This window comes from Mytilus edulis, chromosome 5 (genome assembly GCF_963676685.1).
Source record: "Mytilus edulis chromosome 5, xbMytEdul2.2, whole genome shotgun sequence".
NCBI classification, from domain to species: Eukaryota; Metazoa; Mollusca; class Bivalvia; order Mytilida; family Mytilidae; genus Mytilus; species Mytilus edulis.
Window position 1 is genome coordinate 16520875 of NC_092348.1, and position 19775 is coordinate 16540649.

At 34.4% G+C, this 19775-nt stretch overlaps 1 protein-coding gene across 2 annotated transcripts in view; it reads right to left on the reverse strand.

The window, feature by feature from the left end:
* LOC139523107 (uncharacterized) overlaps window positions 1-19775 on the reverse strand; it is a 57478-nt gene that overhangs the window by 15020 nt on the left and 22683 nt on the right. For both annotated transcript variants that reach the window (XM_071316886.1, XM_071316885.1), the window contains one exon: window positions 13448-18949. In XM_071316886.1, coding sequence (XP_071172987.1) covers window positions 13452-18941 — 5490 coding nt within the window. In that variant the 5' untranslated portion in view covers window positions 18942-18949 and the 3' untranslated portion in view covers window positions 13448-13451. The remainder of the gene's footprint in view (window positions 1-13447; window positions 18950-19775) is intronic.

The window sequence follows — 19775 nt, forward strand, 5'->3', positions numbered from 1 at the left end:
ATCTGGATTCAGAATATTTATTTGGTCATCTGTTTGGGCAGATTATATTTAAAAAAAAAACATAACCCCCCTTTTGAAGTTAAATAGTTGTTCCCTTATATAAATCAAATATGAGAATAGAATAAAAGTCAAATCGACGAACAATAATTTGACAGCTATGCCTTTTTAAAGTTTGTGTATTCTTTTAATTCCCCCAAAAGTCCAAAAGGTCTAAACTACATCAAGGGGAACGAACATTTCAATAAAGATCACTTTAATGTTTGAAAAGTTTTGAGCGTACATTATGAAGAATCAAAGCATCGTCGGTGCTGTGATCCGGTCATTTTTAATAAGCTATAGTGTATATCAGACATTTTTTTCTGATCTCATTTCTAATACTTTAAGGTTGTTAAATTTTATATATTTTATATGCCTTTTTCATAATTGCTTGTTAAAGATTATAACACAATGCTGACTGTTGTACCCCTATTTTTCAAATTTTTACCTATTTTGTCTGTGGTTTTTTTTCACGCATCGTTGTCAATGCGACTTGCATACAAGTGAGAGGTTTAAGTAGCTAAAAATCTAGTCCAATCCACCATTTTTTAAATTAGAAAATTCCTGTTCCAAGTCAGGAATATGACAGTTGTTATCTATTCGAATGATATGTTTGGGCTTTTGATTTTGCCATTTGATTAGGTTTCCGTTTAGATTTTCCTCGGAGTTCCGTATTTTTGTGATTTTGCTGTTAAAATGACACCAGCTTCTGCAACCATCACAACTCAGGATTAGCAATTGTGGCTACAATTTTAAGTTTTGTTTATGTTTAGACAGACAATTAAGAAATCAATGGACAATTTAGTATCATATATATAAAAAAGAAAAAACAAACAAAAACAACCAAAAAAACAACATTAGCACTGATATACAGAACGTCACAATTCTAGATGTTATTTAAGTAAAAAAGTACCCGTGTATATCTTTTTTAATTCAACCCTTTAAGCTCATGAAATTCTTAGGAAACAGTATATACTTCTTCTAAGGTACTTCTGACAATCAAAGTGAGGGAAATTACTGATGGATAAGCGGGAAGAGTTGTGTGCATGAATTTAAATCATAATCTCAGGTATTGTGGTGAATAAAAAAAACAATTAAATTCAGACGGTTAAAAATGTACTTATAAAAGGTTTCTTTTATGAGTATCTCTTTTTTTTTTAAACATACAACTGTCCTTTCTCCTGTTCTCAAAGACCATTTATTGATTTTTGAAAAAATATACACGACAATGAAGATAATTGGTTTTATTTTATTTTATTTCATTTCAATAATCTATTGTATTCAAATGTCATAGATGGAGACTTTCTCAATATTGATACATTATATTTTAATTTTTAGATGGCACTGATTTTTTTTTGTATCGAACTCATACCGGACTATGATAAAATTGGATTAGACCACTTTCTAGTTTGTCCGTCACGGGGAAAAAAACTCGTCAATTATGCGCGCCTTTATGACGTCATTTACAAGATAAAAGGGATCGCCTGTATCCCTGCATTATTAACCATTCATCAAGCGTCTTAGTGATCGCCATTGTGCAGGATGGTATCTTTCGTCCCTCTTTTATAAACTATAATAAATATTTGTTCGGTAGCTAGGTACCTGATCACAATTCCCTTATGATAGCAGTGCTGACGATAAATTTTAGGTATTTAATTTGCCGAATAATTCGTGCAATAAAGCAATACCATTATTCCCACTAATCGCTTAACACAGTACGGAAATGACGACGCTCCTAAACGCACGAATGATGTTCACTAAAACCAAAGTTTTTGACGGATTTGCAACGAACTCGAAAGTAGATTGAACCGTTTAAAAAAGTATGAAAAACAACGCTGATATCAACAAACATCTTGTAACAAATACATATATATTACTTACACAAGAATACGATACTAATACACTACGTTTGTTAATCTTATCGCTTACCATGCTTACTGCTTAAAGTTACTTTTTCATATTTATTCATCAATAGTTATGGATCTATCAACAATTTTTTTTTTATTTACCAAGGAACTACACGAGAGTGTTTATATAAAATAAAACTAGTTGTTTGACCAATCGTTTCTTAATTTAAGGGCAAGTAAGTTCGAAGTTAGAATTAGATGATTACAATGGTGTATGAAGTTTCTGCAATACACAAAACACATAATTTGTTCCATGATATGTCTTCAACTTTGAATTCTGCACCATCTCATAATCTGGAGTGATAACATAGATCCAGCAAACACCGAATATAGAAATTATGTGCTTTTAAAGATGTCAAACAATTTGATATTGATAGATAAATCTTTGTCTAACGTCTGGTACGTCCAGCGTAGTGACAGCAGAACGGAGTCTCAAGATTGACAATATCTTGTAGATTCGTGAAAACGAGTTTATTTACATAATTTTATTGTATGAACGACAGTCCTAATCAACCCATCCACTATAAAGTCTTCCGTACTCTTCTGGATATATCGAAATGCCGGTATTCAGATGATGAGTATTATCACGACAATGTGTACCATACGATTCGTAATCCATTGGAGAAATGTTTGTTTTTTAAAACTTAAAGGAGAAGGGATTTCACAACAAAGTACAGTGTAACATTACACTACTTTACATTGTAGAGCACACATTGGGTCAATTTCTACGTAAGAGCAACTGTTTCGGTATTCATATTCGACTATCATCGTAGATATAATAAAGTTTTCTGATCTTAAATTCGCTGCCAGCCATTTTTTTAAGGAACAAACATTCCTTGGTTGTTTTATTGACAATTTCCACAAACGAACAATTCTTAGAGAGAACTCGGCAAGATGACTGGACTACTGGATAGCATTTTAATTTGCCTAGCTTATACTTTTGTTTGAACTTGCATTTTTCTGACTATCCATGTCAAAACTGTGAATATGATTTGTTCGAGCAGTTCAGTATTTGTGGTTGTATATTACTAATGACGAATAGATCCCGAATAGTTTTAAAGACATTCCAAGTTTGAGAAATAAGGCAGCTGCATTTACGGCGGAAATTTCAAAGTGCTTGTGAACAATGAAAGGTAGAGTGCATTCATTTTGCAATGTTCATATATTCTAAACGAGTTTTCTTTTGATCATATCTGTACACCTATTTTACAAGAAATCTACACCATGCACACAATGTAATTTTCAATTAAGCAGTCAGTTTTCATTACCTGAATGGTTATTGAAATACAAATTTCGCAAACTTTAATATTGGGGTATAACATACCATTAACAAACGACATGAAAATGCCAGTATTAAATCTAAAGAAAGTTCATCCTACGGTACTGTTCAAGGGAAGTGATAAATCATTTATGAAACAGATACCAAGCCAGTCACATAAGGGTATTTGGATCCGTGAAAACAACCTTTACCTAAATCATTTGTTTAAAAAATAATAAAAATCTGCGACTTCTGACATTCGATTCTAATTAGCAAAATTCTTTAAAAAACATACCTACACTTTGGCTTTCTCCTCCTTTATTATATAAATCTTATATCCCTTTTCCATTCTTCAGATGTTAACATGATTTTAATTTATCAAATGTCATGCAGTATTCAATTATTTTTTTAAAATATTCCTTCAAATAATTTTGGTGTAAAGATTTCGTTCTTCTTCCCTATTATGCGAAACTTCTAAAACAATTGTCAACAAAGTGTTTGCCACGGAAGCATTTAGTTTCAGTTTGTGGTCAACATTCTTTAGTCTTGGAGAACATTAATCTATTTCCTAGTTTTGTTGGCTTTGAACAAGCTTTCAGTAACGTTTTCCTCCACGTGTTTTTTTTCCAGAGGACAAGTAACACTAGCGAAGAATCTCCACAGATATTACTGCACCAGGTTACTTTTTCCATGTTCTGTGTAGATTATTCTGTAATTGTTTAGTTGTGTATCCAAAATAAGGTTAAATCCAGTTGACCGTGAAATTGGGGTAAAAACTCAAATTTGACATTAAAATTATAAAGATCATATCACAGGGAACATGTATACTAAGTTTCAAGTTGATTGGACTTCCAACTTCATCAAAATCTACCTTGACCAAAAACTTTAACCTGAAATTTGCACTATCATTTTATATGTTGAGTGAACCGTAAAATTGGGGTCAAAACAATAATTTGGCATTAAAATTAGAAAGATCATATTATTGGGCACAAGTGTACTGAGTTTCAAGTTGATTGGACTTCAACTTCATCAAAATCTACCTTGACCAAAAACTTTAACCTGAAGCGGGACGAACGGACGCACAGACCAGAAAACATAATGCCCCTCTACTATCGTAGGCTGGGCATAAAAATGTTAATATCTGCATCTGGTTGAACTTTTTCATTAAGGAAACAGGACTAGTGGTGGCAAGAAATTAATTACCTACGGCATGGAAAAAGTAACCGAGATACAAAATTTACCTGTATATTTGTTCTGTTTCGCACTTATACAGATCTCATCAAAAGGAACATGTGCACCAAGTTTCAAGTTCAACTTCATTAAAACAAAATTAATCAAAAACTTGAACCTGAAGCGAGAGACGAACATAATGCCCTTAGGTGGGGCACAAAAAAGATCGCCTTCATAGTACTCTTATATCGGTGAAGTTGGAACACAGTTTTTGTGTTCGTACTGGTCTATTGAGTTAAGCTATTTACTACTGATTGTTTTCTTATGATGTGCTGCTTCACGACTATCGCAGGTTCTGCTCGAAGTCAACATCCGGTAATACAGCTGACGTCGGTTATTTCTTGTATATTTGTTTTACGTTAATTGATTTGTTATAAAAGAGGCACAAAAGATACCAGAGGGACAGTCAAACTCAAAATCGAAAATAAACTGACAAGGCCATGGTTTATAAACTAGGTCTGTAACAACCGAAACACAGGGTACGGCGGAACCCTAAACGACTTTTTGAGATGATCATTTATGTATTCAGATACGAAAGCCCCTACCAAGTAGAGAGGCCATGAGTACAGAAGTTGAATTCCTAGTCCAGCGTCTATAATCACTTAGAATGATAACTCCAAGGTTAACTATGGCTGACCAGTCCCTTGGCTTACTATTTTGGTCGATAAACTCTAAATGATGGCTTAAACATCAATTCAAAGATACCAGGCTTACAACATAGTTCGCAAAAATCATTTCGTCTTTAATATGACTCACACGTGATGACTCATCCAGAGGCGGATTGAGAGGGTTTTTCAGAGAGCCCAGTCCCCCCTTTTGTGGTAAAAAAATTGTTGATTTTATAGGGAATCACCGAAGCAAGACTGGAGCGGGCCCCGCTTATACAGTCAGTGGACCCCTCCTTATGAAAATTGCTGGAGCCGCCACTGTCATCAATGATGCTCCATTCAAATATAGTGTTAGGAAGATCATAGATAAATGAAGTTACTAGTATCTACACATATGTGGGCAGATTAATAATGAAAATAAAAGACACAACGAGTAACGACAAATCTGGCACACTCAATATATATGCCTCGTGTGGAGGACTCAAACAAAGTTTAGAATGATGATTTTGCCAACATGACTACCGGGCTCAGAACACGAAAGTCACCAATAATCGTTTTTTTGTGCGGTACACTGCACATTACTCGTGAAAAAACCTGCTGCATGAAAATGTGTTTATAAGTTTCATGAATCGGCTTATAAAACGTACAAGGATTTCCTTCTTTAGAGTCAGTGTAGTTTTGCCCGGTCCATCACCACTGTGTAACAATCTGCTTCATGTATGCCAAAACAATCTCTTATTGTACATTTTACAAACTGTCTCAACTGTATAGTAAAAGATTCTTTCCACCATGCAGCACACGGTGTTAAACATCTGTATCACGTTGAACAAATGTGCAGCAATCCTTTTGTGAATATGAAATTACGGAATGCGTGTTATCCATTTACATAGTGTGGTTAATAAAGTTTATGAATTGTCTTATTGAAGACAATTAGTTTGATTGTAACATTACATACTCAACTCGAATTAACTCATCTTTACTCCTAGATCAGCATCAAGCTCACACCATAACAAATTAGATGAAGTCGACATATTAAACATTGAAAATCAATTGGTTTTGCATAACAACCTGTGGTCAATATGTTATGTAAATTTAGTTTTGAAGTAAATATTTATGAGCATTACAAGTAGTTTTCGTATATATATTTTCAAATAATTGAGAGATAAAACCAAAACAACTAATACCTAAAGCCACCTTTTTTAATTTTGCATGCAAATCTGCCGACACGCACGTGAACTTTTGAATGGTCATTCTAACACTCGTCCTTAACTAGTTATAATTAAAATACAGCGAAATACAGTTAGCTTGCCAATCCTTCTATGGATACCGTTTAAAATGGCGCTCGAACAAGATCGTTGATCATTGTTCAGTGGCGGATCCAGAAGGGGGGGGGGGGGGTTCCGGGGGTTGGAACCCCCCCTTTTTTGTTTGGCCGATCAATGCATTTGAATGGGGACATATAGTTGAACCCCCCCCTTTTTATCCTGGGTTGGGAACCCCCTTTTTAAAATGGCTGGACCCGCCCCTGTTGTTTGAAAAGAGGTATACTTCAAGTATGAATGAAGATCGAAGTTAAAAAAATCCGGAGTGAAGGAATAGAAATTAGAATGATGATTTTCATTTACAGAGAACTGACTGCCTACAGGAAACATGCAAGTTCATATACCCATACAATTCCATACTTCTAGCTCGGTTACTATCACTTTCACTAGTTATATCATTCCCCTGTATCCTGCAGACTAAATGTATTTATCAAAGTTGTACAAAATCGAACAAGTAAAATGTTGTTTGATAATACTTTACAAGTTGGTTAATTATAGTAAGGTCGGTTCGATTGGGATATTGAGTTCATGCACGAGTGAACTCAGGTGATTTAAAGTCATTCGAGCCATTGCAGTCAAAGTGTACAATAGCATTTTGCCAAATAAATAATATTAATTATATTATTTACTTTCAGATTTGTAGACCACAAGTATGGGGAAACCAGTACAAGCTGCTTAATACATGTGTACTTATATATGAACTTTCAACAATATTATACTCGCATTTATAATAAAAATGTGCGCTTGTCTCTGCAAGTGGCGTCTCCCATGTATGAGTATGTGGTTATTTGATAAATATTTTATGTTCGTTTGAGTTAACAAATTAGAATTTAAAGAGGTTTTTTTCAGAATATGTAAAGAGACAAGTAAAGAAAAGAATGAAGCTTACCGATATATTATACAAGGTTTCTCTTTTAGGTACACACTGATTTTTCTAGAGCATATGACATAAGCAATAAATGATGGCTATCTTTTTTCCCAGAAATATTTGCAATTTATTGAATTTTTACAAAAAATGGAAACGGAAATTGTCAAAAAAGTAGCATATTTTTAAATGTCATTCATTATAACTGACTTTATTCCAGATAGATACAATGGAAATGCACTTTCTCAACAATAACAACTATTAAAAAAAATAAAAATAATTTTCATCCAAATTGGTGTTTATCAATCTTAATCGAGAAAATTTTTTAAATATAAAAGTACAAATACCGTATGCCAAAATATTTCAAATTTATAAAACTGAACATAGCAATGACAGCAATATAATTGGATATAAGTAGATAACTAAATAGATTTTTTCCAGAAAATGCTCAGATAAGAGTTTATTGTTTCAACCAAATTATTGATAATGGTAACTTAACTCTATCTATATTTATCAAAGGTACCAGGCTTATAATTTAATACGCCAGACGCCAGTTTCGTCTACATTAAACTCAACAGTAACGCTTAAATCGAAATAGTTAGAAAGCCAAACAAGTTCAAAGTTGAAGAGCGCTGATGAACCAAATTCCAAAAAGTTGTGCCAAATACGGCTAAGGTTATCTATGTCTGAGATAAAAAAAAATCTTAGTATTTTTAATAATTCATGCTCTGTCAGATGATAATAACACTAATTTCACGAGTAAAATAAAATCTGCTTGCATTTTTTATACGTATTTTCTCATTTTTTCTTTTCTTTGAAAACAAAGTATATGATTCATCATAGAGCTTCCACGCAAAATTAAAAGAATAAATCAATGTCTAATGTAGATCAAGACCAATGAGACATTTGTAATGTTACTAGGGTCAAGATCTAGAATGTGTGCATTCACTTAAGTGTGTTAAAACATTGTCTATTGTTTAAATTATGTAACAGGGGATGGAATATTACTGTGGTTAATAAATAATGAAGTTAATTCCAATAAATACTTTACAACTTTGAGTAAAATTGTTTGAAAATCATGAAAAGCATTTTAAAAAGCTTGGGAATCAACTTAGATATATCAATACACATATTGACCTATTTTTTTCAAAAGCATATTATACTAATAAAAAACTTTATTATTATCAACTGATTAAATTGATGTGTATAACTTTTTTACATTTATTATTTAATAGTAAACTATTTTAAACTTTGAGTTACAAAGGAACTACATGCAAGTGTATACCTAAAATAAAGTAGCTGTTCGACCAATATTTTGCTAATTTAAGAGTAAATAACAAGACAAAAGTTGGTAGTTGGTGATTAAAATGATGTATGAAATTTCTAAAAGTCATCCAGACACAAATTTAGTTTCATGACATGTCTTCAACTTAGAATTATGTACAATCTCAAAATCCGGGGTGATCAGACTTTTTATAGTTGATTTCAGGTTAATCAAACATGTACAACAGGTCAGCATCCAAAAGGTTATTTGTCGATTAACAGTTGAACAAGTTTAATTTTGCATTGTTTTCTGGATTAATAGATTCAACGGTAGGATCAGCTGTTTTTTCCCCGATTATTCACTGTTCGTATACACTTAAATATTGCAATGATGTGGCGGAGTACATATAGAAGTGCTATTATGTTTTTCAAGTAGAGGTATACAAATAGAAAAAAAGATGTTTTGCTAGAGAAGTTATCGTTGAAATGATAATTTCCCAATAAAGCCCGCCATAATCATGCATAAAACTAGTTTGTTTCACATCTCCTTTTTGAATGGTAATTGATGAAATTGGTAAATCTTAAACAAAGGTTCGAATTTCCAAAATGAATGTACTATATATAGTATCACTCAACAATATTTAAATATAGTTCATTTTTATTTCATTTGTGTATAGTTGACATACAAATCGAATCTTTCTTTTTTTGTAATTTAGGCGACTGCTTGCTCCCAGATTGTCCGTTGTTGTCCAACATTGTTTAAATATGTCGCTATTGTCGGTTATTCATTCAAAAAAATAATGTTTTGGTCCCTATATATACATGATATTTATAGTGTGTATCAATTACTTTCGTCAAACTAGACATTGATATAGTTTAGGATTAGAATGTGATAAATGTTGGTAATTCTGTTCTTCTCCTACATTTTCATTCTGATTTCAAGTAAATATGTGTCAATTTTACACTCGGTACAACATATTATCGTCACATTAGACGCTGCATGACTTTTACCTAGTATTTACTTCTATTAATTTATCTTGTGTGTGGATAAAAATGTGTTATATCAAATAAATTAATGGAACAATTTAACTTTGTGTTGATCAGTCACAATATTTAAGAAGTGGTACACCTTTTTCAAATAAAAAGCAAAAAGTTACTCTTTACTGTTAGGGGCGATTTAGACAAAAGTAATTGTGAACATTTTTTACATCCTGTCAATCACAGATATAAGTACAACTATTCGTTAGAAAACAGGTAGTACATGTTGATTGCAGTATAATATTGCGTTAATTCGAAGACTTATTATACAAATTATGCTTGAATAATTTTTCGGTAGTACTTCCTTCAAATCACTGCTAAAATGTACACACTTACCATTATAATAGTTATAAATTTTCAAGTTTCTGCGAAAACCTATCACTGTTGATACATAGGATGTGTAACATTCTTGAACTTTATTCTCTTGTGTGTGCTAATATGATTTTTAACAATCCTAAACATGTCATTAATTTTCTAAATTTTGTTGTTTAATGACAAAATATCATAGCAATTCTCATGGTTTTATATGATTTCCTTGTTGTTATTTGAGAGGTAAAACCATTTACAATACGAAGAATTTTACATTAAATATTTTTCGAGTAAAACAATTTTAACTATCAAACATGGTGGTTATGCTTTCAGCACAAAAATATATAATAGAAATTTGTAAGTGTCTCGCCTACTCTTTCTGTTTATCGCAAGCTCAACAAAAATGAGGAAACAAATCAATAAAATATTCCTGTTGATACTATCTTTTGATGGTAAGAAGCCTCTGTCCAAGTTTGGTAAAAATCCAGGATAGTTCATGTAATAAATGTTTAAAAATTTAACTGCACACTGAATGTAATGTTAACTAGAAGAAAACAAAATTTCCTTCTAGATACTAGCTAGTGAATGTGTTGTTTCGCAGCAAATCTAAGTCACTTTAAAAGTAAAATACAAAAAAATAGATTTATTTTTTTACAAAATTTCCATCTAGATACTAGCTTTTGATCATAAACAAGCTTCTGTCCAGGTTTGGTACAAATCCAAAATAGTATAAGAAAGTTATTAAAATTTAAAAAGTTTAACCACAGAGTGAATGTATTGTTTCCTGGCAGAAAATCTAAGTCCATTTAAAAGTAAAATACAGAAAAATGGATTTTTTTTTACAAAATTTACTTCTGGATACTATCTTAATTTTATGATCATAAACAATCTTCTGTCCAAGTTTGGTACCAACCCAGGATAGTTTAAGAAAGTTATTAAATTTTAAAAACTTTAACCACAGAGTGAATGTAATATTTCCTGGCAGAAAAACCAAGCCCATTTATAAGTAAAATACGGAAAAAATGGAATTTTATTTTTTACAAAATTTACTTCTGGATACTATCTTTTGATCATAAACAAGCTTCTGTCCAAGTTTTGTAGAAATCCAGGATCGTTTGAGACAGTTATTCAAATTTCAAAAAACTTTAACCACAGAGTGAATATTTGTGGACGCCGCCGACGACGACCACACCGACGACGACGGAATGTAGGATCGCTTAGTCTCGCTTTTTCGACTAAAGTCGAAGGCTCGACAAAAATGACCCTTTACTATCCCCTTTTATTAAGGAGACTTGTGAGCCAATCTGATTAAAAAATACATTATATCCTTTAACTTAATTACATGGATCGGACTATTCATGATAACCATTCTGCTTGAAGACCTTTTGGGATCCATGAGTTTTGTCGTAATGAAACATACCTTCAAAAATCTCTGAGTAGAAAAATGGGGAGATGCAATAATTATTAGAAAAAAGGCAAATAGAGTCTGAGCGTTGTCAGATAATTGCACTGTATAAAGCATGGACACAGGAAATGTATTTTATTCAGATTGCATTTAAGCAAAGTATAAACAGCAATTAAATGCTAAATTAAATATCTTAGAAAAAGAAAAAAAACCCATGTTAATATTAAAGCAAGTCATGTGTACACAAATCAGTCGTCTGTCTGTTGACAAGGATTATCGTTAATGCCATTATTTCAAAAAGTCATTTTAAAGTTAGAATGTTCTCTTTATTATATTGTACTAGAACACACCCGTGATATCGCGGGTCCGTGACTGAATTAAAGTATATAACTATGCGCAAGCCTTATTTTAGTATTAGTATTGTCATCTGAGAAAGTCATGCCGATTATAAGATACACAGTTTTTCTCTGCTTTCAAATCTTTCTGTTTGAACCCGTCGAACTGGAACTTATCAATATTTGGAAAACAAAAGGTCCTGGAATGGAGTATTTTTCAATCAACAGCATTGTCCTATATTAGTTATAAATAAAGTTGAATTCTTTGATTCGCTGTTTTACGTCATGCCCGCTAACAAATTGAAAACTGTACCTATACGCCTTATTTTTAGTCCAGATTTTTAGTATTCGTATTGTTATCTTAGAAAGTCTTACTGATTAAAATACTACAATAGGTAACAATTTGACAATTTAGTAGTCAACGGTCAACTCTGTGATTATGACCCGTGTATATAGCATATTAATCCTGAATACACCGTTTGTTGGTGCGCCTGTCAGATGCGGAACGTACAGATAAGGTAGTAGGTAACAGGTGAATATACTATTGGTATCGGTATCGGCTTCGACCCGGAACTTCTTAATTATTGGCAATATTAATTACGTGGAAAACAAAAGGGCCTGGAGTGGTGTAATTTTTAATCTACACCTTTGTACTATATTAGTTATACATAAAGTTGAATTCTTTGATTCGTCGTTTTTACGTGATGACGGCTAACAAATTGGACCTCGTAATTTTAGTATTATAGATATATTCTTATATATATATTATAAAATGAAATATGTCTGTATATCTCGATTATAACCGGTTTAATATCAACTCATCACACTGCAATGGCTATGGTGCTTGTTTGTTTGTTCTATCGACTTAAAAATCTGTGCAAAATGTCTGTCAATTTTCATTTGTATATTAGAGTATTATTTAAACCTTTCTGTTTGCTGGAGCCTAGATGGTTAGATTTTGCACTTGAATGTTACTTATTATTGTACCCTGTTTATTATATTGCAAATCCAGATATTTCAAGTTGTAACTTATTCATTTTAAAATTATAATAAAAATGCATTCGGTACACTGTTGAAACCGTTCTTCTTTTTTTTTTTTTTATATAAATGCCTTTACAAGCATTACTGATGAAGTTGTCTCTCTCTCATGCATTAACATAATCAAAACATTTTTCGAATTTGAAATGGGATCTCTCTGCTTGATAAAAAATTAGGTTGTCCTAATATTTTAGACTATTTTGATCAATAGTTCATGTAAAAATTACAAAACATTTTTATCACTTCATGATAAGAAGTTTCGTTTAAAATTATCCATAGTTCGACCTTATTTTCTGTTGTATTGCTGTAACTCTGGTGATGTAGCATCCGTATACAAGTTTAAATTAGAGAACAATTATTTTCACTTAAAATACACATGTTTTAACCAAAAACTTAAAATATTTATTCATTAAATAAAATTAATCAGTTGAGTTTTAAACATAAGATGCAAAACATCATTTCTCCTCTACTTAAAAAATTGATTATATAAAGGTTTTCTTTCCAAATACAAAATATTTAACAGATTGCTTTCAAAGTAGCCTACGTTATTGCTGATTTGTTTGAAGTTTAAATTCATAGTACCTTTGAAATATTGGAAAGACCATCAGTACAGGATCCTGTCTATATAACTATGTTTAAGATATTTTCAGGTAGTCAGCTTTTTTTTTAAATCAACTACATTTATATGCGAATCGAAATTTGAAAAATGACATACAAAAATATTCTAATCATTTAAAAAAAAAGAAGGTAGAAACACAATTATATCGAATAAAAAATTGTCATAAAAAAGAACCAAACAGGATCCTCTATTTTCATGGCATTCCAATACTAACCTTATTACATGTGTGCTGGCTCCATTCTGATTTGTCTCTGTCTGTAGTACTGCTTGTTTAAACTGTTGACAGCCCTCTCAGCATCCTCTTGGCTCCTAAACCCTACCATTGCTGCTGAACCTTGCATGTCATTACCAATTTGTACACGAACTGTTTCCTGGATTGGGTTAAAGCCTTGGAAAAAGTTAAGCACTTCTCGGATTGAAATGGTAAAAGGCCAGTTCTCGGTTTTCACATAGTATGTACTTCTACGTCCAAACTGTGGACCAGTATTTGCACGGCCTGCTGGTTGCTTTATCATTCTTAACATGTCTATCATTTCACTTTTTTGAATAGGTTTCACAGTCACTGGCTTTCTCATAAAAACTTCATTATCTTTTAGTAATGCCCTAGCACAAACTGACTCATTGATAAATTCTGCAAAAGCCTCCCCTAAAGATTTTCCATTTGAATCTAGCACTAGATGAATACCTCGATTGCCAACTTCTAGACCAGAAAAGAAGCTGAACTGCAAATCTGGCAATGCAACATATGGCGGTAGTCCTTTTAAATGAACACATGTATAGTCACATTTTGGTGCATCTCCAGCAGCTTTTACATCTTTATTACCGGATGGGATCAATTGAGTAGCGGAAGGAATCAAAGGAGTACTAGTTTTTTTAAGTTCCTCTTTTAAATTATCCAAGTCCTTCTGGGACACTGATTTTATGTGAACAGTCTTGCCTGCTAGCTGTTTCAAGTCTAATGATAAAGCTTTATTAAAGTCAGATTCATTATCAAATTTCACCATTGCCATACCAGTTGGTCGTCTTTGCTGATCATGTTCAATATATATAGCACTGCCATTTTCTGCAATTTTCAGATCCTTAAAGAATTTTTGAAGCTCTTCTTTATTCACTGAAGTTGCCCAGCCTTTTACCTGAACTATATTTTCTTTAGGAATTGTTTTAGCAGGAGATGTTTTAGACGGTTCGACTATCTTCGGTTTCTTTGCTTCATTATCCTTTGAGGGCATGAATGAATCTACTTGTTTATCATATTCTTCTTGAGGACAAGATTTAACTTCAATAACATTGTCATTTAATTTTTTTTTATTTTTCTCTATAGCTTCAAAATATGCCTGTGAACTGCAAAAGTTAATGTAAGCAACACCAATTCTCTTTCCTTCTTCATCATTTATCATCTTTAATCCATCCCAAGGAATTTCACATCCCTGAAAGAATTTTCTTACATCCCTATACCCAGAATTAGTAGGCAAATTCTTCACTACTATTGATAGAGAAGGCATGGTTTGTCTGTACTGTCGTTTTAATCCTTTTGGATCAGCTGCATCAATCTTGGCTGATGGAGAACTTTTAAGTGGAGGCACTGACAGGGGAGGTCTTGATGAATCAGTGAATTTCGATGAAGGTTTCGGTGTGTCAGAAATAGCTTGTGTACCTGTAGATTGAGGTCTTGACGTATCAGGCAATAAAGGTACTTTTGGTCGTTGCTCCCAATCGTTCGCAGCTTTTCTTGGCACTATCGGTGCCTTCTGTGTTGGTCTTACAGGTCTTACACCTGGGGGAGCTGCTCCTAATATTCCTGGTTGAGTTGAAGTGTCAAACCTACTTTGTCTCACGCTGTTTATGTTTGTACTCATTAAAGATCGTGGGCTTGGTATAGATGTATTCAGAAGTGGTTTAGGCGCAGTCACTGTTGAGGCACTATTTTTTGGTAAGTTTTGTAATGTTGTACTACTTGCAGCTGATGCAGGAGTTTTAGCAATACTAAATGAAACTGGTGCATTTGGAACAGATCTGTTATCTATTACAGCATCTTTAGACACAGGTAGATTTGAAAATGATGATGATTTAAAACTCGGTGAAGTATTTTGTGTGTTTGGATGCTTTGATGGTACAGGAATAGATTGCACAGACACAGTTGTTGGTGGAATTAAAGACTTACTTACACTACTTTGAGAAACAGGCGTTTGTTTAGGTGCATTGTTTATATCTGATTTAGGTGGCTGACTTGTTTTGCTTGGAGTTGTTCTTGATTCATTTTCTCTTTTTGCATCTCTATCGTCAAAACGCTTTTCTCTTCCAAACTCGTCTACTTTTTTGTCTCGACTATCTCGTGGAGATTTGCGACTGTCCCTATCATCCCTGTATCTACCATCATATCTACTATCTCTATCCCTGTCTCGGTCTGCGGTTCTAGATCTATTATAATCTCTAGACCTATCATAATCTCTTGATCTGTCATAGTCTCTACTTCGGTCTCTGACACGATCATCTCTCCTATCATTATCAGAACGTCTTCTATCAACTTCTGATCTGCTTCTATCATCTCTACTATAACGATCTATATCACGCCTGCGATCAGGATCTCTTTCCCTATCTCTATCTCTTCTTTCATCATCTCTTTTCATATCTTCATCGCGGCGTTGTCTAGTATCAACATCTTGTTTAACCTCTCTTCCTGTACTTCTTGGATTTCTTGAATCTACATCAGATGGCCTATCATTCAGTCTTGATGGGATTTTAGTCTCCTCTCCTCTTTTGTCAGTGTCCTGAGGTCTCCTATTTCTATTGTCAATCAGATCATCAGACTTGTTTCTTGAATCATCAATTAGTGGCCTTTGTATAGGTTGATTTTGACGTTGATCTGGTACACCTACGAGTCCTGGTATAAGTGGCTGAACAGTATTACCTGGTGTTCCTATAGATGTAAATGGGGTATTAGGTCTTGGCTGATTTGCACTTACTGGAATGCTTTCATTTACTCTTAAAGGTCTGTTAAATGGTGGCTGTGAAAAACCTGGAACTCCAAGTCTTGGAGGTGGGTGTCTGATATCTGGTAGCCTGGCAGGTGGAGGTCTATTCGGAAATCTTGGGTCGAAACTTGGCAGGTTGGAAAATGGAGCTCTTAATGGTGGATTTTGGAAACCTCTAGGTTGTGGGTAATCCTCACTTTTATTCTCTTCTTGATCATCCACTATATCCATTGGAGAACCACCACTTGTATCAGCAGCAGGCTTTGCATCATACTGCACGGATGGTCTGCCAGTTTTCTGGTCATATGCTGGTTGAATTTTGTCATTATAACCAAATGGTCCTTTTCTTAGAAATTGATCATCTGATGGAGGTCTTCCATCAACTCCATAAGTTGGATGATCATATTGTCTCTCAATTAGCGGAGGCTTATTGTCGTAATGTGGCGGTCCATCACTCAAAGGTGGTGGTCTTTCTCTATATGGAAGTCTATCTGGAAACCCAAGTGGTGGCCTGTCAAATTGGGTGGATGGAACTGATCTATCAAATGTTCCAGATGGAGTTGGTCTATCAAATTTTCCTGATGGAGGTGGCCTTTCATACTGATCTCTTGGGGGTGGCCTTTCATATTGATCTCTGAGAGGTGGTCTTTCATATTGATCTCTTGGGGGTGGCCTTTCAAAAGCATCCCTTGGTGGTGGTCTTTCATGTGGATCTCTTTGGGGTGGCCTTTCAAACGGATCCCTTGGTGGTGGTCTTTCATGAAGATCTCTTGGTGGTGGTCTTTCATGTGCATCATAAGGATCTCTTGGTGGAAGTCTTTCATAAGCATCTCTAGGTGGAAGTCTTTCATTTGCATCTCTGGGTGGTGGTCTTTCATATGCATCCGCAGCTGGTGGTCTTTCATTTGTATCAGCTGGGGGTGGTCCGAGTGGATACCCATATACTTCCTTGTCTGGTTGTCTGAAACCATCTCTTGGGGCACCATATGGGGGTCCTCTATTTTCATTTCTGATAGATGGAGGGATATTAAAATTTGGAGGAGGGTGATTAAAGTCTGGTTTTATTTTTTTATCAAACTCTGGATTCCAAAAAGGTGGAGGCTCATTCTCATCAACATTTCCTTTGTCATCTAATTTGTCTTCAACTTTTCCCATATGCATTCTGCTATCACTGTCCTCATACTGATTTATTTCAGGTATTTTTTTATTCAGATCTGGTGTTTCTAATAAACCAGATGGTGGTCTTTGAGCTGGTGAAGAACGATGATCTATTTCCTGATTCCAATCTGATGAAGGTCCAAGTCCATATCTTCTCTGAGAACCATCTCCTCTGTACCCAAATTGATCACGAGGATCATTGTCACGGTTAAAATGATGTCTGTCAAAACCAGGGGGAGTTCTTTCACTTAGCTGTAGATTTCTCTCATGTGATGGAAGCGTTTCCCTTATATCCTCATAACCAGGTCTTCTGTCAAAGCTTCTGTCTCTTTCTAATCCACTTACTGGAAGTTGAGTTTGTCCATTTGGCGGTATGAACCTATTTAGGTCTGGAGGATACACATCTGAACTACTCTCTTGTCTTGAAGTCGGAACCTGGAATGGATCCCATGGTCTCCGAGGATCATTCTGAAGATTCCCAGGTGCAGGTGGTCCTGGTTCCAATGGTGGTTTTGACTGTGGGTCCTGTCTTAGTGTTTCCCATGCCTGCTGTTGGGGATATGGAGGATAGAGTGGAACTTTTTCTGTATCACTTTTTCTTTCTTGCATTCTTGGGGAAATAACATCTCGGCCTCTGGAACTTGATCGACTATTCTCATCCAATTCAATTGGTGGTGGATAGCTTGTTCTACTCTCAACAGATGAACCACGATCTGATCTTGGTTGAAACCTATCAGGAAATCCCTCTCTAGATGCTGGAGGATATCTCTCTTGATAGCCATCTCTGCTCTGTGGTGGATATCGGTCAGGAAATCTATCTTTTGCATATCTGTCAGGCTGTTGTCCATACCTGGCTACGTCTGCAACTGATTCTTGTGAATGGGAACTGTGACGGTCATGATCACCATTGGGTGTTGGCTGAGAGTATGAATCTTTTGGAGTATCTCCAGCTGGATATCTTCTTTCTAGAGGCTGACCATACCTCTCAGTTGGTTGGCTTTCTCTATTGTATGAAAGCTGTTCCTGAACATTTTGAGGTGCTGCTGTTCTGTCTGGGTATCTTCCTAACTGATCATCATAATGCCCCTGATGTTGATCTGGTCTGTCATACTGTGGTCCTACAGGCATAACATTATGTGTGTATGATTGGCTTGGTCTATCATATCCTCTGTCTAATTCTGGAGCTTGTCTGTCTTGTGGTGGATAAACTTGTTTATCTGCTGGCTTACCATATTCTGAAGCCATATACGGCTGAGGTGGTGTTTGATGTGTTTGTGGCGGTGTTGTTTGCTCAATTGATGCTGGAGCACTTTGATTCCTAGCCTCACCAATAACATTCTGCATTTCTGATTTACTACTAAGAAACAGCTGCACAGAATTTGTATCAACATAGCCATTATTCATCATCATTGCCTTTCTGGCATCCTCATCACTTACAAAAGCTATAAAAGCATCACCCTTTTCTCCTCCTATGATGTGAACACCTCCTGGGGGTATGTTGAGTCCCTTGAAGAACTGGCGTATATCCATGGCACTTGCTGACCATGGCAAGTTCTGGAGACGAATTATAACTGACATCTTGAATTCTGAAAAAAAGTTAATTTATTATGTATTGTGTTTATACTGTAGGACAGGGTGAACATTTCTCTTAAACAATGTTTGATTGTGAATAATCTGTTTCATAGTAACATAAATATTTTTGCATGATTAATTTTAAGTAGTGATTCTGGCTTCATACATTTCTAAAGTGTTTCATATAGCCTTGTCTGAATTCGATTGCTTCTGTTAAGTGTTAAGGTGTAATTTTGTATGACAAAAATTTAGTATAGTTATCAGTTAAATATGGCAGCTAAGAGAATTGTTTTTCAGAGATTTTCTGTTTTGAATATGATGAAGCTTTTGTGTAAATAAGCTCATCATAGATACCAGTTTTGTATATACGACAGACGTGTGTTATGTCTACAAAAGACTCATCAGTGACATACATTCCCTGAAAGTTCGAGAAAAAATGTGACAAAACAATGTGGTAGAGAATAGTCTCATTGGCAATCATATCAAATCTTATTCATATGTCAGTCTCACAAAATTCTATGGATATTTGACAAAGTTAATGGTGTCTAAAAAAATATAATCAAAGATTGCACCTAAATGCTATCTGCAGTAAAAACAAAATCAATTACAGTCGACTCTCGTTATCTCGAAGTCAGCCGGACCAGAAAAATATTTCGAGATACACACATAGTTCGACTCAAACGAAAACCGGAAGTTTGACAGAACAAGGGACACAACTCTTGCTTAGCTTGGTAAAGCTTAAAAAAATCCGGGTGAATATGGGAAGGGGATCGATATGCTGGTATCAGATCGATGTATTTGTATGTCATGGTTTTTCATTATTATAATAACTTTATTTTT